Source organism: Haemaphysalis longicornis, unplaced genomic scaffold (genome assembly GCF_048455015.1).
Source record: "Haemaphysalis longicornis isolate Haplotype H1 unplaced genomic scaffold, Haemaphysalis longicornis Haplotype H1 scaffold_2, whole genome shotgun sequence".
NCBI lineage: Eukaryota > Metazoa > Arthropoda > Arachnida > Ixodida > Ixodidae > Haemaphysalis > Haemaphysalis longicornis.
In genome coordinates, this window is record NW_027526295.1 from 253,331,688 (window position 1) to 253,356,340 (window position 24,653).

General features: G+C 45.4%; 1 protein-coding gene across 2 annotated transcripts; it reads left to right on the forward strand.

Moving 5' to 3' along the window:
* Positions 1–652: 652 nt before the first annotated feature.
* On the forward strand, positions 653–24,330 carry Pex11ab (peroxisomal biogenesis factor 11ab). 2 transcript variants are annotated; one of them, XM_077700189.1, is made up of 5 exons: positions 653–744; positions 1,461–1,663; positions 1,721–1,836; positions 5,353–5,524; positions 17,153–24,330. In XM_077700189.1, exons 2-5 carry the CDS (start codon positions 1,584–1,586, stop codon positions 17,493–17,495), a joined length of 711 nt encoding a protein of 236 aa, XP_077556315.1. In that variant the 5' UTR covers positions 653–744; positions 1,461–1,583; the 3' UTR covers positions 17,496–24,330. The 2 variants fall into 2 exon arrangements, with proteins under 2 accessions (XP_077556315.1, XP_077556316.1); XM_077700190.1 differs by lacking the exon at positions 653–744 and adding an exon at positions 1,296–1,372.
* Positions 24,331–24,653: the final 323 nt, after the last annotated feature.

Genomic DNA, 24,653 nt, shown 5'->3' on the forward strand with positions numbered 1-24,653 from the left:
GGCGACTTCACGGAATTCAACAATCGACACTTTACTACGTTCCCCTAGCAGTTTACGTGCTCGCCTAACTCCTGCTCCAAAAGCTCGTCAACGACACCACAGAAGACGTGTTCGATTTCTTCGAGAACACCCCTCAGAACATCGCCGAAAATGTCACCAGTCAAGCTGTCAATAACCGTCCATTGATTGTCCGCCGCGTCTCCTACAGCGAGCGGCTTCCATTTCGCCTGTTCTAGGAACGTTCTTCTATACAAATCTAGTTCAGCAGCAAGGTCTGTGGGCACGTGTAACAGCCTAGCATGCTTCGTAACGAGATCGCTCGCGGGCGCATTGCACGAAGGTACCCTGTTTTTCCCCTCACTTGAAGTAAGGATTGGACTTGTCCACGTAACCCGCTGTCCACTGCCGCCCGATCGGATGAACACTCTTTCTTTTCTGACGACGGAAAACCGTTCGGTTGGGTCTGGATTTAGCATTATGCGGAACTTGTCTCCGGCGTCGTCCTGCGTAGCTTCGTGACGGGTCACCGAAACAGGTCCTGACGAAAGGCGCTCAGTAACAGTTTGCGTTTGCGCGCACACAGTCATCACTTTTTCGGTGGGGCATGCTGACAACTTCGGAGTCCTGCTCCTGATAACAGCCCCCGAGTCGCCCTGAAGCCGCTCCAGCTCGCGGTAGTATACACTCAGTTGGTCGGCCAAGCTCCTTACGCTGTACACTGGAGACGAAGGGGTAACCTTCCTGGTTAGTACTCGACGAGGGGGAGCATTGGTAGCCTTTCCATGCACTGTAGCCGATGATTTCGTCGCAGTGCTGCTAACGCCTTGCTTGATGTTGTGTTGAATGCAGTAGCGTTTCCATTCCTCTTGCTCTCGCAGCCGAAGTAAGCGGTTCTTGACCCTTTCGTGAACGCTTTCGAAGACTTTTAGCGTGTCTGGAGACAAGGCAACGTTCATTTTCTTGAGAGGAACTTGAACTGATGGATTACTTGTACTTTAGGGCAACCTCAGTTTGTTTACAAAGCCACCTGTTCTGTGACAAAGCTTACAGAGGCATTTGAATCGGCACGTTACCGTGGAAACACCCGCGGTGCCACGGGCCACGTTTAGACAGTTTGTGGTTTGAAGTTAAGCATATTTACTCCCCAATTACTAAAGAAAAGTCGTTAATTTGTTGCTAAGCAGCAATTTTTTTCAAAATTTAAAAATATTTCTTGCAAACATGTTCAGAGAAAAGTTTGATTTAGAAGCCCTCTAGCGGCTTAATTCGGAGGCTTACTGCATGCCGCAAGCGTTATCCGTTTGTTTATGGTAGCAGCTGCGTTGATGGGCACTGAAGATCGAAGTGGTTGGAGTTGAACACCCTGTTCTTGGTCCTTGAACTCCTTCGGTTCTTGGCATGGTTTTGCTGGCGTCACTTTCCGCGGATTTCACGCTCTCTGGTTATTTGTGCTTGCGCAGGCCTGACGACGACAAGCCAGCGTGGTATCTTATGGTCCTTTGAACAATCGACAAGGAAAGCGCGCTAGAACAGTACGCAGAGCAGGGGGCGCCGCCGCCTTTTTCCTCGTTGTGGCAACAATCATGGACCCGAAAATGCGTGATCTCCTAGCAGAAATATCCAAGTTCAATGCTCAAACCGCGGGAAGAGACAAGTTCTTTAGGTAAGACAGCGCGAGCTCCGTTTGCGCGGTCGTGATGGTCTGAAATCTCCTTTACAGGCTTCTGCAGTACTCTAGCCGGTTCCTGTGGTACTGGCTGCAGAAAACGTCGAACCGCAGGGACACAGTCGCCCGGCTCCAGAACCTAGAAGTGACTTTCAGCTCTGGACGAAGGCGTGAGTTTAATCTCTTTTCCTCCGCTGTTGTCCGAAACTGGAAGCGCGAAGAAACGCCGTTCATTTGTTAGATCTAACGAAAGCTGTACGAGGAAGCACCGCCCGTATTACTAAACGCGCACGCCTTGCGTGCGCATTACACAACGCGACAGTTGTCGAAACGTTGCATCAGCTTCGCTATCGCCGCATTCCCAGCCCCGTACTCGCTGCCCAGCTTCATGCGTAACGCCCAGACCCTTTGGAAAATATGTAAGAAGGCAAAGTACCATGTAAATTCCGACTTGCTATTACACGTAACACCTGTAAAACTTGGCTTTGGCCATAACCTCCCTATTCAGGGCTCTAGGTAAACACTTTCCTCATTTGTAAGGTTTATATAGCTATGAGCTGGTAAAAAAAAAAAAAAGTGGTTCTTTTCCAGCCAGTATCAGAGGGAAAAAAAATGTATTTTATGGTGAAAGTGGTTGCAATGGTTCTATCAAACATCAGCAATAATAGAGGTCTCCGACATGTTCCCAGCTCATCTGCTTCTTTCCTTCCGTTCTTTTACAGTGGTGCGCCCTTACCAAAATATCCAATGTAGGAATCTCGTGTTTAGGTTATAAGCAATGATGTTGATTTTTGGTATCGGCCAGAATGGTGTTTGTATGGTGCCGATAGGTACAGTGAAACGATGTTTCCTGTTCTCCGAAATTGCTGCTGTTTTCAGAAAATAAGAGTGCTAAAGTTGTGTAAGTTGAAGTTGCCCCATTGTTGCAATGTTTTCTGTTTACACATCAGCATTTTTATTTTTTCAGTCCCTGCGTTGTACAGCTGTGAGCGATCTGTCGCTGTGCTCGGGATTGTGCTACATTTTTTATTCAAACCACCTCATTTCAACAAAGTTGAAAGGTTTATTGTCACTCAGGCATCCACACACCAGGTTGCGGTTTGCTCCACATGCATAGAGAAATGTGTCGTTACAGTGAACGCCTCAACACCTATCGGTAAACTCTTGAGGAGTTTCTCAAATGCTGCAGCTTTCTTGGGGTTAAAAGGTTTTTGAAATGCTGTTGCCAATGTTGCATGTCCGTGGGCACAAGGTTTCGCAAATGGTTGCTATTTACGTTTAAATTTACGTCAATGTTGCAAAAAGAAAGCCAATAAATCTACATTGGCTTCATTTTTCTGACCTTAGTTTTAAAACCGCTAGCAGTCAGGCCTAAAGACTAGTAAGGCAGAGTTGATTTGGATTGATGAGGCGTGTCATTGGTTGTTCTTTCTCATGCATCTTCTCATCGGCTGTTGTCATCATCGTCTCCGTATTAGTCATCTTGTGCAGCATCTTCTGAAATTCCTTCCACCTAGGAATGCACAGATTGAGCTAGTAGGGGAATTTTTTTTGCCTGAACTGGTGCAAATTAGTGCAGTGTCGTGCAGAACAGTGCAGAGTGCTACTGAGGATATCAATTAGTAAAAAAAATGAACATGTGCAGCACTGCTTGCACCAGTGCAGCCAGTTCAGGTAAAAAAAATGCCCCTAGTATCAGGGTGCTTGTGAGATTGCAACCAGTTTTTTAAGGCTGGAAACATTTCTTGGGAAAATCACTTAGGTTTTGATGTGTCTTGGCCCACCCAAATAGACATTGTTCCGGTCTTGCCAAGCAACCATGCAACACATCCAGCATTATGTCACTACACTGCGCTGAAAAGTTTCAAAAGGCTTCCAAATTCTTGTTTACAGCCAAGCTAATACAGTGAAACCTCGATATATCGAACAGCACGGTGCCCGCGAAATAGTTCGATATAACCAGAATTCGATATATAAAATCACGTAAAAAACGCGTCCTAAACTGGTACAAATCAATAAATGAACGAATTGTGCAGTAAATACTAACTTGGTGCTTCAAAGTATTTATTCTTTTCGCTTAAAGTACTGCAGCAGGGTAGCCTGGCGTGTTTTACACGACTTCCTCAACGTAGTCCAAACGTTCCACAAGCGACAGGCCGGTGCTTTCTATAGCGCTGCAGTAGCGGTGCGTTAGTGCCAAAAAGGCTGAAGCCTCGGTCGAAGTCGGGAGCGGGGCACTGTCAGCGCTTGCGGGTACAACCTCGGCAGAGTCTTCGTTTGTGCGCTCAGTAGTAACCTCCGGTAGGATCTACACATCCGTCAGCTCCGCCGTCGTTCCGGTGCTGTCGTCACCGCCAACAAAGTCATCAATGCACATGCTTCGTGGCTCAGCACCAACAAAGCGCTCCAGCTTGCCCCAGGTTTCTTCAAGTTCGCATTCTTCTTTTGCACCTGCTTCGGTGCAACCGATGCGCAGCAGTCGGGAACGCCCATCGCGCCACCGCTATCCTCGAGGGTACTGCGGGATAGCTCGCCGCCTGTCAACAGAGCGCGAGCGGTCTGGGCAGTCTGGGGTGGCGGAGTTCGATATACCCATTTCATGTCCGTCCCAGTTCGAAATAAAAAATAAAAAATGCATGTAATTTTTTGCGTGATATAGAAAGTGTTCGATATAGGCAATACTTCGATATAGCCGTGTTCGATATATCAAGGTTTGACTGTAGTGTCAATTTCACCAGCATCATTCATACTTGTTGCTGGCAAGGAAAAAAATTGAAAGTGAGAGGGTCATTTTCGTTTGGGACCGGCCAGTCTTATGCTGTGCTGTAACAAGCGTGTCCTAACTTGGCCTCTTAGCTTGGCAGTATGAAGGGGTTACGTGACTCTGCTTTAGCGCTTCAGCTCAGCAAAATACAGGACAGTAGCCTGAGAGTGTTTCGCATTGAAACAATGGGAGAGGTTGTATCTCATCTGGAACCAGGTCAATAGGGCAAAGAAAAGCTTTCCTCTAATAAAGAACGAGCACACAACAGCTTAAAATACTTCAAGTACATTCCAAGTCTCCTTATCACAGATTATCGTAAGGGTCAAGTTGCGCGAACAGTGATATGGCGCAGTGCCAATTGGGCCAATATGAGTACAGTAAGCTGACGTCACTGGCCATTTGGGTCTTGCATTTGCACCGTAAAAGGCAATAGCCACAGGCATAAAACTCGGTATTCTTCAATAATACATCAAATCTCTGAAATCATTTTTTTATGTAGTTTTTTAAAACCCTTCTGATAGCTTCACTGTACGATCATTTGATCATTGATCAATGTCAGCCATTTTTGTTTAATCTGTGATCATCACTTCAGTGTTAACTAAGGTAAGCAGTTAGCTGATATAAACTAGGAGGGAGAAGCTTATTAGACGAGTAGACAATGCAAGCAAGCCAACAGCCGTGAACATCAAGAAGGATGTTGGAGAAACAGTTTTCTAACAATGGCGGAGTGAGTATTGCAAATTAATGCAAGGAATGTCTTAAGATTAAGAAGAAGTGTTTAATTGCTAAAAATGGAATGCATAAGGAATGCAATTTACAATTGCACTCCTCTTATTCCCATGTCTGCCCTATATAGTTCGTGTGTTTTCAGGACTTGTTGCAAACGGCCTGACTTGACGAGTGCGTGTGGGGCTCCTTCCAGTGCTGCGGCTGGGGCGCTTTGTGGACGCCTTGCACGGTGCAACCCGCACCATTGGCATCCAGGACGTGTCCCTGAGGCTGACCCTGACCCTGTCTCGGATAGGGAACGCCCTGTACATCCTCACCGACAACCTGGTCTGGCTACACCAAGTTGGCCTGCTGACATTGCGGAGGTGAAGCTCCCCCCCCCCACTCTCTCTCTCTCTCTCTCTCTCTCTCTCTCTCTCTCTCTCTCTCTCTCTCTCTCTATATATATATATATATATATATATATATATATATATATATAGAGAGAGAGAGAGAGAGAGAGAGAGAGAGAGAAAGATCGGCATCCGATCGAAACGTCGACCAATAAACAGTTTTGTTAGAAGCTATACCCATTTTTTACTATATATATATATATATATATATATATATATATATATATATATATATATATATATATATATATATATATATATATATATATATATATATATATATATATGCAAAGGATATGTTCACCATGTGATTCAAAAATCGGATGTGCACGGCACACAAAATGTTTGATGCGTGGCATGCAAAATGACCAACCAATCAAAGGAGAAAAACACTTGTCAGTGGATGTTTGGAATGATGTCACATTTCGTGGGGAAGCTTTTATAAACAAAGTAACCATTTGAGTAGAAAAGAAAATTGTTAAATTTTGCAATTTTGCACTGGGCACGATTTTAAACTAACCAAAGTCTTCCGGAATACGAGACGTGCAAGAAACCCCAGGACCAACACAGTCTGATGATTTGAGCTGAACTAAGCTGACCCTAGTGAAAGAGAAGCATGGGCGCAGTACTACAGCAGAAATTCGAGCATGGTAATTACACAATAGCAGTTAGGGAGTAACAAACTACGCTCCTGCTAACAATGTCTATGTAACGCTAACAAGGGCGATTGGCCAGTCCTCTGAGTAACAGTAACCAAAAGGGCATGAAAACATCACTAAGGGGAAAGGATGGTGATCTGGTAATGAGAGGACACATGCGTACCACTGGACACCAGCCCCTGTAGGCACCACATCATTAGCATGCATAGAATCAACGCACTGTCCGCCATGTGACACTCGTTTTATCATTTTAATTGGGGAGTGTATACAGCGATCATCAAATACAGGAGTGTATACAGCGAACATCAAAAACAGCCGTGAAACATGGCGGCACAAACAATGTTGGCATATCCATTCCACAATTCAACGCTAATGCTTTACCATTCACTACATCTTTTAACAGTGCTGGGGTGTCCTGGAATTTTATATTAAGGTTACTGTTTTTGGACAACTGGAAGGCATGCATCTTGGAAACATTAGCACTTAACTTCTTTGCTAACGGTGTTAAATGAAGCTGATAGCTACTACCAAAGCACTGTGTTTATAATAAGCTGTTCAAGCACCAACAGGTTACAAGGTGCAAAGACAACAGGCTGGCGATGTTTTTTGTCAAATGGGTCCTGAAACATGTCTTGATTATGGTAAATAAATTTGTGCATTTGTAAGGTTGCCCACTCGAGGACATCACAACTAAACATCACTTTTTAGCGAAAGACCGTTAGCTCGGTGGAATGATGAAACTAGCAAATTCAGAGACAAAGAATGGATTAGGGCATCGCAACAGCTGGAGAAACTGTGGAGAAGCCTTTTTCATGTAGTGGGCACAAACAGGCTGATGATGATGGTAATTATTCCAGTAGTGCCCGAGAGCTGTGTTTGCATCATCTGCTGTTCGTCGATGACAACACTTTTCATTGATTACTGTATAAGTCGGAATACAGGTCGATATTTCAGCAAGCCAGTATTGAGGAGTAGCGACAGGTGGCCGAACGACACGCTCGCGGCCGAAGCACTTTCAGAGACGCAAGTAATACCTCATATTAATACCTCTTTTTTTTTTTTTTTTTTTCTCTTTATCTGATAAAGTCCAATGTAAACGATTGTTACATCTTGTGGAGGAGCGATGCGAAGCGGATATATCTAGTTCTAGTCTTAGAAAGCGCTTCAGCCGCGGGCGTGTCGTTGGGCCACTTGTCGCTACTCCTCAATACTGGCTTGCTGAAATATTTGCGTCACAGTGAGGGCAAAGTTAGGTGACTTCTGGGAAATCGGTACTCGCACGTTAGGCCGTGGGTGCTTCGATGAGGCTCGAGGAGAACTAGATATAGAAGTGAAAAAAGAGGTATTAATATGAGGTATTACTTGCGTCTCTGAAAGCGCTTCGGCCGCGAGCGTGTCGTTCGGCCACCTGTCGCTACTCCTCAATACTGGCTTGCTGAAATATTTGCGTCACAGTGAGGGCACAGTTAGGCGACCTCTGGGAAATCGGTACTCGCACGTTAGGCCGTGGGTGCTTGGAAGAGGCTCGAGGAGAACTGGATATATCCGCTTCGCATCGCTCCTCCACAAGATGTAACAATCGTTTACATTGGACTTTATCAGATAAAGAGAAAAAAAAAAAGAGGTATTAATATGAGGTATTACTTGCGTCTCTGAAAGCGCTTCGGCCGCGAGCGTGTCGTTCGGCCACCTGTCGCTGCTCCTCAATACTGGCTTGCTGAAATATTTGCGTCACAGTGAGGGCAAAGTTAGGCGACTTCTGGGAAATCGGTACTCGCACGTTAGGCCGTGGGTGCTCAATGCAACTGGGGCACTTGGTTATGGCACTTCTTAGGAGCAGTCCATTGAGCAGAGCGTCGCGAGAGCCAGTTTGCGGAGGCGGCCAGCACCCGTCTTGGGGTTGTTGCCGGCCGCAATGCTCACGGACAAAAGCGGCCACCTTGTTATTCAGTTATAGATGCACAGCTCAGCGCCAACGAAATGAGGTCTTAGGAGTGTTGCACACTGAGAGCTGCCTCTTTAGCTTATACCAGTAGCGTGCGCTCTTTTCGGTGGCACAGAACTGATGCTAGTCGGACAGGTTGAGGTTGGCTTGGGCATACTGTATGACCTGGTCTTTTAAATGCTGTGGTAAACTGGTGCTAAGTGCCTGAACGTTTCTTGAGTAAGGAAAAAATAGCCTGCACATGCTCACTGACAGCGAGAGAAGGAACAAAAAAAAAACGAGATGACAGCGTGTCCGATTGATGCGGTGGCGATTGTGACTTCGTGATTTGGATGGGCCCAATGGGTTGCCTGGTTGCGGGAGGACAACTAGCATTATGCCATTGACCGATACATAGGTCGAGGAGTGACCTTTTGGCTGATTGTATGGTAAAAAATCGCAACCTATATTCCGACTTATGTGGTACTGTTGCCTGTAGTGTGCTTAGTCACTATCATATTCATCTATGCTTGTCGCATTTTTTTAAATTTTTACAGCAAAGCTATATGCATCTACCCCCCAATGGTTTCATCTCCATGGGCAAAAACGCCAAGGCCTAAGAGACCAAGCGCTTGTGTGAAGCTTACCGTAAAAACCCGCGTATAATACGGACCCGCATGTAATACGAGGTGTAATTCGGGGACAGCAAAATCAGAAAAAAAAGTTTTCATCTGCATATAATGCGAGGTAAAGAGCACAGAAAACATTTATTTGCACTGCAGTTACCGTTCAGTCATTGTCAGTTTTCGCTGGCACTGTCTCCCGACGTCCGTTCAGTCATCGTCAGGTTCGCTGCCGCCGTCTCCTGAAGTCGCCTTGTCGGAAATGCCTTCCCACAGAAAGTGGTCCTCAGTGCCACCAAGGGCGTTCGAGATGCCGCATTTCTTAAAAGAGCGACTGACGAGCTCCTCTGGGATGCTGGCCCACGCATCCGCGATCCAGCCACAAAGCACCGCTGGAGAAACCCGCGCCAGCCATCCGATAGCTGTCACTTACGGGTCTCCTTACCTCATCCACTCTTGGTAGCAGGACCTGAGGCAGACTTTAAAAGGCTTGTTGATGCAAACGCCTAGCGGTTGCAGCTGGGATGTCATTCCTCCTGGAATGACAATGAGTTCGGTGCGGGATTCACGCAACAGCTTCTTAACGGAACCGGCCAGGTGGCAGTGAAAGGCGTCCAACACGAGCACTGGCGGGAATCCCCAACAGTGCTCCAGGCCGCCGACACCACACCGACTTTATCAAGTCAAGCACCAGTTGCTTTCTCCACCCACGAATGCTGCCTTCGGTGACGCCGAACTGCTGTCCTGCGGCGCAATTCCTGGTGGTCTCGGCACATAAAATAACTTTTCTTTTAATTGCAGCCGAATACTGTTTTGGTGCACCCGACATCGTGATAGACTTGCGGTGAACGTGCCGAGATCTTTTGCGCGGTCAAAACAATCAAAACGGCGCCGGCTGAGAGAAGCAGCAGCCAGCTCGCGCCACCGCAAGATGGCGCACCCTCCGCTGAAACCGAAAGTGGAAATTTTCGGCTGAAAGCTTTGAAATCCACGTATAATACGAGGCACAAATTTTACATAGTAAACTTTGGAAAAAAACCTTGTTATTATACGCGGGTTTTTACGGTATCAGGCATACAGCTTAGAGCTCAGAATTCATTTAATTAAAGAAACCACAGAACAAGCATCGAAACTGCATTATGGATGATAAGGTGCCTGTGAACAATGGGACCCCCTCCCCACCATGTCTTCCTGGTAAAGATTACGTTTGCAGATTATCTTTGATGGCTAGGCAGGGCTAGTATCACTAAATAAAGCAGTTCATGCCCAAGACGCCAAGCGCATGTGTCAGGCTAGGCAGGACCCAGCATGTGCCGCCAGAGAAGTCGAGCGTAGTATCAGTAGATGAGGTATTAGCGTTCTGCCACTGAGGCACGCAAGTTCGCAATGGCGGCCATTTTGGGATTTATCAGTGTTGCAAGACTGCCGCATCTACGGCCTCACCGTTAACTTTGGCCGGATCGTTTGTTAGCAACACTACCAAAGATGCAGCAAAACGGCATCTTTGGACACACTTCTGCTGCTGGAATGCTATTACACGCATTATCTTTGATTCGCATTCAAAATGACTTCAGTCATGCACAGCTGCAGAGTGGGAAGGACTAGTTAGGCCTACCAGAGTTAATCGACTAAAATGCATAAACAACAAAATGGTGGTGCCCGTGAACCGTTGCAGTGTAAACAAATGTCACATAATGTGAACTGACATTATATTTAAAGACTTTTACATGAACTTGAACCACAAGAACACTTTTTTGACTATCAGTATTTGTCTTGTGCTGTGAAATACCATCCTCATCAATTAAATGTTTCTCTGTGTGTCCTGCCCACTTGATGAATTGATGTGACACTCGGTTAGTGTCACTAGATAAGGGTACAGAGTATCATCACTGTTTTCTCCTATTGTTCCGTGCCGCCGCCATGATCATACTTTGATACTCTGTACCCTTATCTAGTGGCACTAACCGAGTGTCACGTCAATTCATCAAGTGGGCAGGACACACAGAGAAACATTTAATTGATGAGGACGGTATTCCACAGCACAAGACAAATACTGATAAATAGTCAAAAAAGTGTTCTTGCTGTTCAAGTCCATGTAAAAGTCTTTAAATATGATGTCGCCTCACATTAAAGTTGATGTCTTCCTATTTGGTGTAGGGATCAAGCGCCCATTGTGTCTCGTAGTGCTTAGCCGTCACCGCCAAGAGCCAGGCTCGATGTGTAGCACGAGCGACCCGGCTTGTAGCACAGCTGGTTCTTGTGCCCGGAGCCACCGACAGTGCGTCTCCACGGGGTCTGCCTCCAGGATCATAGCCTAGAACTCCTGTCAGTAGGCCTGAGGCGTCGTCAGGCCCTGATTACACTGGGGTCGGTTCCAGGATCATAGCCTAGTCTTCTTCTCTTCTTCCTTCTCCCAACACTTGCCCTCTTTCTATTCCTCTTCTTGTCTCCCTATTCATTTCACTGATGGCACACTTCGTACCTTCTTGTCTGGCATATACTCCTTAGGAGGGCTTCAGCGCATTCACCTTCGGGGGTTTCGGCACATACCCCTTCGGGGGGTTGCTCATGACACCGAGTCAAGCAACAAGCCCGCCGGCGCGGCGAGAAACATTTCATTCTCTTCTCCATTGCCATTTGTAGTGGTTTGCAACAGCTTTGCTTGACATCTGCTTTTGTAGGGCAGGGTGGCAACCAATTTTTTTTTAAGGAACAGTGGTGGCTTGAAATTTTTTTATTTGGACTGAAAGATCAGGCATTTCACAACTCTGTCCGCTTTTGTTCAACAATCAGCGATGCCTTGTTTTCTAGGCTGCCATTTCTCTCTGCTTTTTCCGCGTCCACTTTTTCAGGATGTTAAAAGCACGTGTAACGGAGCACCCAGATCGAGGTGGGGCCCGACTTTCCTCAATAATCACCATCTTCCTGAAAGTTTGTTCTCATTGGCTTCCCCTTTCATCACAAAGATCGGGAGCCAATCAGAGAATGTCCAGGCTAAGTCGGTCATCAAGCCCCGTCTTTGTATTCCGTCCCTCAAGACAATTCCAAGGATGTGCTGCCGCCTGGGGGAAATTGTTGGAAATACACATGCAGAGTCGGGCAGCAATGAAATTTGCAACCGCCGCCTCCCGGTAGCTGTTCGACTGCTTGAATAATCTCCGCCTTTTGCCGTTGGCTGTGATATATACATATCTATATATGCGCCAGCAGGAGGTAGGTATGATTGGCTCTCACATTCGCCCACAAGCATCCACTGACTGCGCTAGTACCACAAGATGAAAAATTTCAACAAAATTGAAATTTAAAAAATGCCTACCGCCTGTGGTGACACATACTGTTTCATTATGTTCGCTAGCTGAGGCTCGTCTAATCAGTGACGTCGGCTTGGGATTCTCACATATCTTGTCTGCTTCACTCGGGCTCGCTCTCCCTGATGTTTCTTTGCGCTCGGTTGACGGCTTGTCTGCACCATATTTGGCACGTGTGTAACTTTTTATCATAATAATAGGCATAAAATTGCATACACTAGCTCAAGGCGTGAGAATTAAAGTGCAGTTTTGGATACCATTCAGGAAGAAACATTGCCGGTGTCACCCCATTCCTTGCAAAGCCGGTCCTGTGCAGAGCGCGAAGAGTCGGAGCTAGGGGTCAGCTTCTGTATTAAGCCATCTTTCGAACAAAGGGAACAGCCAGCTGCTAATAACCGACAACAGCAAAATTGCAAGACCAAAACAAATACCAGGCCTTCAGGGCTGTTGGCTTTGGCAGAAGGCATTACGATTCCCAGTAATCGTATGTAAGCTAAGAGTTTTTTCAACCTTGCCGAACGCTCGAAAGTATTGTATCACATCGTTTTACGTTGTCATGGCATGAAAGTATGCCGACATGCATTATGGGGCTGCAAGAACTGTAGGTTGAGTTCCGAATAACCCATTGTGTATATAGGCACGTGCTGGTTTTTTACCACACTTCTAACCAGTATGAAGGTTTATTGAGCAAAAAGAGTCACGTCTACGGTAAAGATACAGTCGCACTATGTTTGTTCAGCACTGGAGGGATATTTCAGTACATTCCCCACAGCCATGTCTTCCCAGTATTCAGATTTGCGTTATAGGAAAACTGCGTTCAAGAGGAGGAGAAAGAGTGGGAGGAAGAGGAAACTAACAGTAAAATCGAGCTGATTAGTGGTCCGGGTCCTCAGTCCACGACAAATGAGTAAGGGTAATTTTTGCAATTCATAGATCGCCCTCCCAGGTTTGTTTTTTACGCCTAGCAGACTTGAAAAGAGTTGAAGAGAGCTCCTTGGAAATATTTACGGTTTCGATTCTTGTAATATACAGTATTCACGTACACTATTTATTGCGTTCGTTAGCGAGTATATCAAGCCTTAAACACCGTAAAGATGTCATTATTGTTCGGGTGGAGAGTCAGTTCGTTATGATAACAATGGGTACGATAGAAATTCGGAGCATAGAATCTGCTTTCGAGTACTCTGGACAACGTTGCCTGGGGCGCGATCGCGGTGGCGTAGCAAAAACCTTCTCATTGTATTTGCCTGTGAATAAACAATCCACGCTGCGGATATGCACTTTCTTGCAAATAGCCATAACGGAAGCCAACTTGTGAAGAAGGGAATGTATGCCATGCATACAGCCTGAAGAAAGTATCCTCACGATCTTTGTGAGCCTCCCAAACATCCCCAAACCTACTAATAAGACGTTTGTGACGGTTATTAATTAATAATTAATATTAAAATTAATGCGCTGGGCACAGAAAAAAACATTCATCTGATACAAGTCAACAACAACGAAAAAAATAGAAGACCCTTCTTATTTCCTGCTGTGCGATGCACGTGTACGTAGCACTAGACTGTTGAGTCGTAATAAGAGTATCTCAAAAATACTGTAGGGAAGCCAATGCAATTTGAATACTTATCTGTGCGCTGAACCTCGCGAATAAGCTAGAAAGGACAAGTTACACACTATCTTCTGATCGATGCTCTGAAGAGAGTTGTTCTCTCTCTCCTCGTGTGTTTCAAACTTATGAGGTGTACAGCTTGAAATTATTCGGATGTGTCAGACTCAGAAGCTGGCAAAAATAACTGAATTACTAAAAATACGCTTTTTGATGCACTAAAGCATCAAAGCGGGCGATTTCTAGCGCAGGCACTGCTGCCCCTCACAAGCGGAGTGTAGCAGACGACAGCGACGCGAGTCCCTAAGCCGACGTCAGAGCCAGGGGGCGCCACTTAAACATCGCACCGCCAATACAGTTTAGCCCCACCGGTAACTGACGCAAAAGATAAAACGAAAGTGTATAAAGCAAGCATTAATGATTCCAAATGACTGAACCACTCTCTCAGAATCTCTGAAACAAATATCAAAGGCAGGCAGTCAGTGTTCTTGAAACATCAGTATACTCACACACAGGTCTAATATTGTTAGGTGAGCATGTGGGTTTGCAGTGGCGTAAAGTCCCTATCGGCTGCGATGTATCATGTGGCCGCAAACATGGATAGGCATTTGTTCCGAATGCAGGCACATGATTTCTTGGCGTCCGCAATGATTATCTGACAATCATGACAATCTGACAATGGTTGTGACGCGTCATGTGGCTGCAAATGTAGGTATGTGGCAGCCTGACGTCCCCATTGGGAGTGCAATGGGGACATCATGCCAAAGGTTGTGCTTTTAGGTGAACCGTCATCAATCAGTTCCCGCAGCTTTATGCGCAATGAATCTGACGTTACTTTGTATATCATAAGCTCAATGTGAAGGCTGGATATTATAGAGATGACGATGTACTCACTCATAGATTGGCCAGTGACGACGACAGCGGCCATCAGAGGCTCACAGCCGATCCACCGATCCCCGTTTAGCTGTGGTGTCAGCATATACACCCACAGTTCTCACATACCTACCCAAAGAGATTGGCTAATGATAAAGAGCTGCTGTCGGAAACTCATGGCCAGTTCCGCAACTTCAGTTTGGCTGCGACGTTAGCATACCCCCTGACAATTCTCACATAATCATTCAGGGGGATTTGACAGTGAATAAAAGAGCTGCCGTCTGAAGCTTTTGGCCAATTCACAGATTCCCATTTGGCTGCGACGTCAAACCTGCAGTTCTCACACACCTGCTTGAGGGAATTAGCCGGTGAAAATGGCAACTGCCATCGAAAGCTTACGTCTGATTCATGCAGCGGTGGCGTGGTAGGTGTCGGCACGTCGGCTAGACTGCATCAGCACAAAATTCCACCTGCTGCAGGCCAGCGCGGCCATGAGTGGCTCTGGTTGGTGAATGCACAGAAAGTTCGCAATTAGCATGCTGACTGTCGCAAAAACACACACACAGAGACAAAAAAAATCACCCCCACACGCGTGGAAGGTGGGGGGAGGGGATCTCGGAGGCCATGTGAAAGCAAGTGGACACGCCCAGTCTGGGTGAACTGGCAAGGTGCATTATGGGATAGTGGGTCGACGTGTTCAGCGCACCCAGTGCTGCTGAACAGGTTGGCGGTTGTGTGATGTTGGAGTATAGAGGGCCCCGCATTCGCTGACTTAGGGTAACTTTGCCGTGCACACACTTGGGTGCACTATGTTGGTGTATAAACACGCCTTTATGGTATGACTCGGAGCACACCTGAACCCTCAATGCCTTTTGAGGAAACGAGAGGTCCAACTTGTTTGTGGTACGGATTGACTTCATCAGCTGTCAAGGGTGTTTCGAGAGCAAATGAAGAGATGCGCAGTGTCCCCACCACTTCTGAAGGCCCCATTGCCTCCAGCTCATGTGGGCTTCCCCTATGTTAGTGCCCTGTGGCTGTTCAGTAATCACCTTATTTCCATGAAACAAATTTATTTTTGATTTGGAATTATCTGAGTTTCACTCGCAAGCCTACACAACTGTTCCGATACTCATTTGACCTAGTTGGCAATCAGCCGATCGCAGAAATCTCATGTATAGCTTCAGATGTTTAGTGCGGAAAAGTAGCTGGTAAATCGTTACCCTTTGTTTTGTCTTCTTCGTTGTATAGCTTGTTTGGTTCGCATTAAAATTGGCACGTGTGCTATTCCTATGGGACAGCAATTCAATTGAAATGAAGTGACTAATTGTACGTTGTCTTCGTGGCCCCTTCAACAGTGTGCCCACCTACTGGCATACTTTCTAACGGTTCTGTGGTACTTACAGCAAAGAACACAGGTGCAAAAGAAGGCACAACAGTGCACTGTACAACAGCACAGCAGTCTCTGAAAAATTACCAGCTAGAGGTGGAATGCTTCAAGACAACTCATGTGCTACATAGATCAACCAAACTGGTTCCCCCTGGTAACTGGAAGGCTCGAATTTATTGAACTACTGAAACCAGCTGCTGAAATTTTTGTACAATTTGGTTTTTTTTGTTCCGTTGTTTTAACAGAATGCTTGGAGCTTTTCCGAGCTGCTTGTGCTAATTAATTTGCTCTTTGTCATCACTGCCTTTCACGCATGTGCCGTTATTGGCCACTGACGTGTTATAAGCTCTGGTGGCGTCATACTGCTGAATTTTCAGAAACAGCGGGACGGTGTATTTCCTGCATTTTTACTTTTATGAAATGCTGTGTGTCGGTCGTGTCACAGTTGCTCGTAATGGCTGAGGTGGCATGTCCAGTAGGTTTGAATTATTCACAAGTGGGATTCACGCACCCTCTTTTTCATGTATGTTACAGGATGGGCATTTGCGCATAATAGTGCATGTACCATACGTCAAGCTTTGATTTGCCTTGAATGCTTACTCATCCCTCCTACGTGGTAGAAGGCACGTCTCCTGTTTTTCTAGGGGCAGAACTTTGGTAGGGGCTCACTGTTTTTTAATTTTTCACGTACAAACAAGGCAACCTCTTACAGGGCGAGCATTTGCAATTCTGTGTCCAGCTGTAATGTGCCAGGTTGGGCAGATGAGGACATAATGGAGCAAGTAAACAATTGTTCCCCCTACATGACAGCTGAGGGAAATCTACCACTCCTGTGAATGCTGGGATTGGGAATAGGGTACTACTCACTGGGTTGGGGTTCGCCAAGTTGCTCAGCAAATGCCTGGTACTGTGCGAGCAAGCGTCCTCGCAGAGTTGTGTGTGTATTCAGCTTCCTGTGGCAACCAGTAGCAGTCTCTGGGCTGGCAGACACGGCAGGTTTTGCGTGGACTGTCCAAGATGCGATTTGGCCTTCCTGCGCATTCCTTTGACTACCCCCCAATAAAAGGCAGTCCGTGGACTATCCAGGACTCGTAAACTAAGGACGCCCAGCATCTCCATTGTTGCCCGCCACTCCGCCTCACGACAATAGTAGATGGTGCTGAGAAATGCAGTGTGGGGAGCCTAACGCCACCATCTTCCCCTCATCCTCCGTGGCTGCAGGGATGCCTGGAGTCGCACGAGCAACAAGTTCTGGCTGCTGGCCATCGTGTCCGCGCTGGTGCGAGACCTGCTCGAGCTGTCCCAGGTGCTGCCCGTGCTGCTGGCGGCGCCGTCCAAGGGCCACAACCTGCGCTCGTCGTGCCGCATGCTCTGGGCCTCGGCGAGCTTCCACAAGGCCCTCCTGCTGGACCTGGTCAAGAACTTTGCCGACCTATGGATCCCCTACACGGCACTGGGACACACCAGACTCGAGCCGGGCACCGTTGGACTGCTGGGCGTGGTTTCCAGTGCGGCGGCCATCCTGCCCATGCTGGACTCCTCCTTCTCCCTCAGCCCAGCATGAATTCAGTGCCACGACAGGAACAGACTGTTAGCTGTGCTGGTTTTCCTCCCCATTGCTGTGTAAAATGAGCTCCTGGAAAACCCGATACACTCTACTTCAGGTGGCCAGGCTCAGCTCCTGGAAAAAAATGTCTGTACTCTTTCTGGTAGCATTATTTATGGCAGCTGATGCAGGCACTGGATCACGTTTTCTCAACAAAGCTGGCGTTGGAAAGAACCATAGATGTTGAAGTTAATTTAAAAATTATGGAGAGGGGGTGAAGGGTAACATATTTAAGCTTTTAAGTATTTTCTAGTGGAGGGCTGTGAACCAGTTTAGACCATTTGGCGATCTTTAACGTGTGCTGAAGTGTCATCGCATGTGAATGTTTATTTCTCCTTCGTCCATCAGAAAAGTGGCCACGGCAAATGGGATCTAATCCATGTTCTTGGGCTCAGCAGCACACCTTAGCATCTGAGTCACTGCGGCAGGTAACCGTAGATATTACACAGTAATGCTGATCTTGTTAGGCTGCGTCGTGTATTACCCGGTGGTTTCGTACAAAGGCAATGACAGGCATCGGGTGTGTTCTTTTTTCTTTTTTTTTTCTCCGAATCTTTTGGAGGTTTCTAAGCTTGTCTTGAGGCAGCCCTGTCAAGAAGGCTCTTTTGTTGATAATTTTGACGTAATGTATTGCTTGTTTTACTGTCCAGGGGACTGTCAAGCTGTCCAGTCTGACCCTGTTGGAATCACAAATGGACTTTCAGGCTGGGTTATTACTCAGAATTGTTTCTTGAACTAATCCATTCCTGTAATTTACAACTGGAATAATAATGAAGTTGACTTTGGTACCATGTATATAGTTAACTAAAGTTTTTTTAAAAGTTGCAAGTCACACCAAAAGCTTCTAATTGTGAAGAATTCAAAATTAAAGCTTAAAAAAAAAAGGTTTCACCAGCCTTCTGGAAAAAAATGTTTCAGTTAAACTTGTTAGTTAAGCTTCTGCTTTGAATCCTTCGCAAGCTAGGAACCTCTAGCCTGGCCTAGGAACTTTCTGAAGCCAGTACCCAGTAGTCAGTTTTCAGTTAGAAATAACATGACATCATCATATTAACCAAACCCTTACTGCTACTAACTTCAAAGTGACAAGAAGCAGGCATCGTTATCATCACGTCAAAATAAAGGCACTTGCGATGCCCAAAATTGATTGCTGATATAGTACATTTGAAATTACAGTCAAGGTTTTACCGGCCACAATTTGGTGTCTTTGTAGTGCTGTCTTTTAGCTTGATCTGTTCACTTCTTGCTTTTTTTTCCCCCCTGATTACTGACCTTAAATTTTGGTGTTGAAAAATTGTGCCAAGCTGGCTTTCTTATCACTCCATTTCAAACATGCTAGCCTATCTCTCACTTTTTAGCACAAAAACACCATTACCTTACCCCTGCCGACTCTGTGGATGTATAAATGCAAACTCTTGGTGAAGTGTCCGTATTTCTCAATTTATAACTCGCTAGTGCAAAGTTTGATGCACAGCAGAGGGAGGAGCCAACACAGGTATGCAACAGCATGATGCTAAAATCTAACATCGCACTTTCGGGTCTAACATCAACTGGTACCTGAAGCTTGACATACAAGTTGTTGTAACCACAAAGGAGCGTCTAAAAAGTTTTGCTCACCAAACCGCTTCTTCATTTACGCTCAAACTTTGCGTGGAGGTCGCACTTTGTGCTCTATTTGTTATAGCTTTGAGAACGGCGATGGCTTTTATGTTTATTTAGAAATCGCATAAAACAAGTTTTGGCTGAGGGATGGCTGGTGGCCATCTTGTACAAATGATCTCATTAGGACAGTGGCGCCATGTGATGCTTGGGAATGTGGGAACTGTGGGTGGACCTTACAGCCAAATGGGAATTAGTAAAACGGTTGTGGGCTTATGACGGCCGCTGTCATCGTGACTGAGCACCACATGAGTGGCCATGTTGTTATGCCTATGTTATGTCTTTACGTGTGGCTGCCGTAATGTTGAGCCAAGCAATGCACCAAGCGACGTCAAACTCGTCGTACGAAGCTGCGTATTGCTTGGGTTCACTGGCGAGGTGCGCATGCAGGCAACCGTGTGAGTGCGCCATCACTGGTTATGTCGGGCTCCGCAGGATGGCGGTACTTGTCCGTGCTAAGCACATGACTGTGTTGCACGTTACAAGCTCTACCTCACTGAACGCTAAGTATTGCCTCGAGTTGAATGTGAGTGCAATTAATAACGTCTCCGTTGACCCCCCACCATTGAGAATCAGGTTGAAACGGAGCAGACGATGCTTTCCGGTGTGTTTTTTTTTTCTTTCCCGTGCAGGCGCAGTGGCCCAAGCCGCGCTACGTCCGTGGCGCATCGGCCATGTCCGTGGCCGTTTCCAGTGTTGCCAAGCGAAGAAATTGACAGCTAAACTTTTTAACGAATACCACCTATACTGGCTGTCGACATTTTTTAAGTCGAAGGCCACAACGTGTTCACTAGGGCCAATTCAGCTAGGGCTGTGGATCCAAGTAAGATCAGGGACAAAAATGTCGCGAACTGGGCCAGTTGGTACAGATTCATAGTGGTTAAACAGCGCGCAAAGACCACGACAGAAAGAAGACAACAAAAAGAAGAGGACAACAACACGAGCGCTCGTGTTGTTGTCCTCTTCTTTCTGTCGTGGCTTTTGCGCGCTGTTTCACCACTATGAAAGATCAGGGACGCGTACTCGACTTGCATTCTAGAGACCCAGAGTTCGATACTCATCCAGTGCCAAATTTTGTTAATTGTTTTTTCAACCATACCATACTCTCTGCGCTGGCAGCCATTGTAGGGGCCATTGTGTTGCTACAAACACTGGAGTGCATCTTATCTACTCAGTGGGCTTTCGCATTGGAATGTTACACAGTTGCTGTGAATTTGATCAGCAGCTGAATTATATGCTCATTGAAATTATTGGTTCACTGCAGTTGATATCAGTTATTGCCTGAAATGAAGTTATTACTGTGGAAGTATTAATGCTCCATTATGTGCAAGTACGGCGTCGCCGGGACTGAGCAATGGTTCCAGAAATGGCCAGTGGCACAAAAAGATAAAGTAAAAAAAAAAAAAAGAATTCGGTGAATTTAGGTTTGGGGTTTGAACCAGGGGCCTGTGGAATGCATGTCCGACGCTCTTTTCCTTCACCATGGTTGACCCTTGGATCTAGCTAGACCTAGGGAATGTGTTGTGGCCTTCGACTTGGAAACGTGTGTTAGAGGCCTGTACTGAGGCTTACAGGAGTAATATTAGCATGTTAATTACACGTAGCAATATGTAATGCTTACAAGAGCAGAAAAGAAAGAGAAAGGATCCTGATGGTGGAAATCGGAGAACACAGTTGCACCACTGGGAGCAGCCTGCACATTTGCACTATTAGTGTGTATGTAGGGCTAACAAATGCAGTTGGCCAAACCTCTCAGTCGCAGTGAGAGAGAAAAGAAAAAAAACAACGATGCAGTGGGAAAAAGATCATGGCATGGGTAATAAAGACACAACCGCACTACTGAGCACGTACGGGTCTGCTGTTGGTGCTGTCTCTACTGCGATGGACTCTGGATCATCTGTCCACCTCAGTGGCAGCTGGGAAACGTGGTCGCCCACAAAAGCATGGCTCATAAGAAGATGCAATGGAACAGAAAAATGCTACGCGGCCAGCACAAAGACGGGCGTTGGCTGCAGCTAAAAGCACCACCAGCTAATCACGTCATCTATTATGACACGAAGATAACAGGTCAGATGCACATCCCTCTGATGACGGAGACATTGTTGCAGCAGAAGATGACGTAGTCATGACAGACCTACCGTTAGACAGAGGGTTGCATAACTTCAAGTAAAAATGCTTTTGTATTTTGACATGTAAGCACTTGTCTCGCAGTTTATTATTATTATTATTTGATTGACCATTTCACAAAGTGTTGGCCAGTGTTCCCTCATGATATGGCGTATAGGTGTTTCATAGTCAGCACAGCCAAGCGACGCATGGCGCCATCTAGGGGCATGTTTGAAGCTATGTCCACGTGCATGTGGCCCTCAATTTAATCGCTCAGAACTGCCTGCTCTTGTAGTGTAGTCATTCCGCTCCTGCGAAAGCAAACATTCTAACCCAGGTTCAAATCCCGTCACCGCTTTTTTTTTTCTTTAAGAGGGTTTCTCATATTTGAATATCAACGTTTGTTATCACGCATATAATCTATTTATGACATCTTTATGCATTATAAATGGGATTTCGGCTATTTTCGTAGCCTTTTGATCAGTTTCAGCTACTGTTTCTTGTACGCTTTTGCGGGTTTTCCTCTTTCAGGTCGGTTTCGGCTATTTCTGTTGAATATTTTTCTACACTGTGGTTTTCAACCATTGCAGGTCCGTTTTGGCTGTTACTTATTACAGTTCGGAAGGTTTTGTATGCTTTAGGTACGTTTATGCTGTGATATAACACCCATAAGCAAGCTCAGGTAACGGCTGGCTGTACTGACTAGGAAACGCATATACGCCATGATATGTGCTAGTATGTGGGTATGTTGTAGGTGGAGGTATTATTGATTGAAGTTGATTAATAGACACATTATTTGGTTCGTGATTTCTTCAAGCCTTGACCAATCCCCTCCTGTGTATGCCACACATCACAAATGCAGCAATCACATCATTAGCAGCCAGCATTAAACCAGCATGCTCTCTAGTTACAAATACTGAGTTTTGCTTACAATGGCAAATCTGCCTGCAATGAGGCTCACAAAGACATATGCTCGTCATATATTATATATACTGCATACTATTCGGAGAAATCTTCACCTCTGACATATTCATTTAGCGTTAAAGCTGCTGTAGCTTCCCACGTTGCTTGGGTACATTTCCACTTGAAAAATGCCAAGGCGCAGTTACTCTTTTGATCGTCTTTTCCCTCCATCCAAAGTTGTTAGGTGCTGTATCTGCACTGCAGTGCCAAATGTCTTGTTCCTGCTTTTCTAAGACTAGTTTTCACTGTGCAAGAGGGCGAAGCCTTCTGTCTGCGTACCTATTTGCTAACCAACACGCAAGCTCCTCAAAGTGCTGCGTGTGAACCCTGAGATTCATTTTTGTGGCTGTGATCGATCAGTGCTGTGCAGGAAAAGTAGCGCAGGTTATGTGCTGCGGACTGCTTGTGTGGCTATGTAATTAGGCACATTTGTGTGCTTAATACGTTGCAAAGAGCCTTCAGCAACTACAGCTGTTTGTGAAGGGCAAAAAAAATTGTTTTGTCTCCTTCCTTGTTTCGTTATCAGGCAAGACTAATGGCGTGAAGGCCTGGACTGTGTATTGCTGAGCTCAAAACCATTTCTGTTCAGATAAGCAACATTTGTTGTGTTGTATGATTGCAACATTGCAACTGACATGTACAGCTGCTGCACATGTCTAACCCACGCTGGTCGATTTGTGTGCTGTGTGGTTTTCATTTCTTCTTGGTTCTTCAGGGGTGACAGTTAGACCTGTGAGAGAACTTTTTTGTTAGCCTGTCAGAGATTGTGTTTCATGCTGGCATGACCAAAAGCCCAAAAATATACGTGCGCAATTTTATGTGCAAAGTGCAGCTAGTAGTACAACTGTAAATAGAGGCTGGACCTGTGCACACGCATTCGCAGAAAGAATTGAGTTAGCGTCTCTCTGATACTTTATTGTTTGTAGCTTTCCAATTATCTTTTCAGGCACAGGAGTCGAACCTAAAAAAATTGTGCGAATGTTTGGGTATATTATGTTGTTTGCAAACTAGACTAGGCTCATTATAGGATGCCCTAATAATTGCATTGGTATAGCAAGCTATTCAAGTTCCGCATGGACTTGGTTTGCATATTTTGGACTGTTGGGTGCAAGCATTGGAGCACTTTTTCATTTTAATACTTCTGGGTATTTCTTTTTTGAATGTATGAAAAGCATTTCTTTGCAACTTTCTGTTTTGTTTTTGTTTTTGTCATGGGCTGAGTCCACATATGAGAAGCAAGGTTCTGTAAATACTACTCTCTAGTTGCAAAATATATTAAAGTACGCAGTGAATGAAATCATTTGTGCGACTTCCTTTTTTTTTTACTTTCTTTTTTTTTTTTTAAGTGCATTGATGAGAATAGCGGGCTCATTAAAGTGTTCCATTTATACTTTTTCTGATGCCCTCCACAGCTAGGAGTTGATGCGTAAGTAGGACTTGCAATAAGAAAACAATTTTCTTGCCGACTGAGCAAGCCCCCTGTAGCTACCGTAGGTATTTTTTTACTTATTTTTATTTCTTGGTCAACTTGATGGTGAATCGCACTAGTCAATCTGGCAGAAGTCTTTTTCTCTCTCTCTCTCTCTCTCTTTGCAGTCCAAATCAATGTTTTGTTGGTTAATTGGGGCAGTTTCCATGCTTTACTGCCCTTGTTGGATCAACTCGACAATAAAGCACCCTGTAACAATTGATCTCATCTGAAAGCCTTTTTTTAGCCACTAGTGCTGACTTTGTTCTGGTGGTCTGTTCTTAGTCACTCACACTGAACTGACATTTGGTAACTTCTTGCTAAAATCAGTAGTCCTGTTTATTTGTTTGGATCCTGTTGTCTGTGTTCTGTTTTCTTTTCTTTTTTCAGTAAGTGTCTTGTCGAATTCAAATTAGTGAGTAGAAGTTACAGTTGTGGGCAAGTAAACATGGTGCATCTTCTCCCCATTCTTCTGTTGCTGGTATGTATAAAATTGTGAAAGCTCTTGACGTTAAACGATGTACGGTTGTAACTTTTGAAAGGTGGTTGTATTTTTTTTTTCAGTCTGTTAAATTAATTAAAATGGGTATGATACTGTTACCAAGTTTCTGTGTAATTTTTAGTCAGCTTCAACATTCATGAATGCTTCCACACTCTGTTACATTGTCATTCACGCGCATTCTACATTTATTCTCCCATTGGCTCCTCCTGATTTTTTTTTTTTTTTTGCAGGGTGCAATGCACCCTGCTTATATGATTTTTTTTATTGAAAATAGTGCTATACAAATACATATTGCTCCCACAGAAAATAAAAAGTGAGCCAGTCTGGATGCGTTTAGTGGACCCTTGCAGTTCGTTGTAACGGGATCTGCAGTCATTACTAAAAATCTGAAAACTAAATTATCTTCATCTGGGTCCAAAAA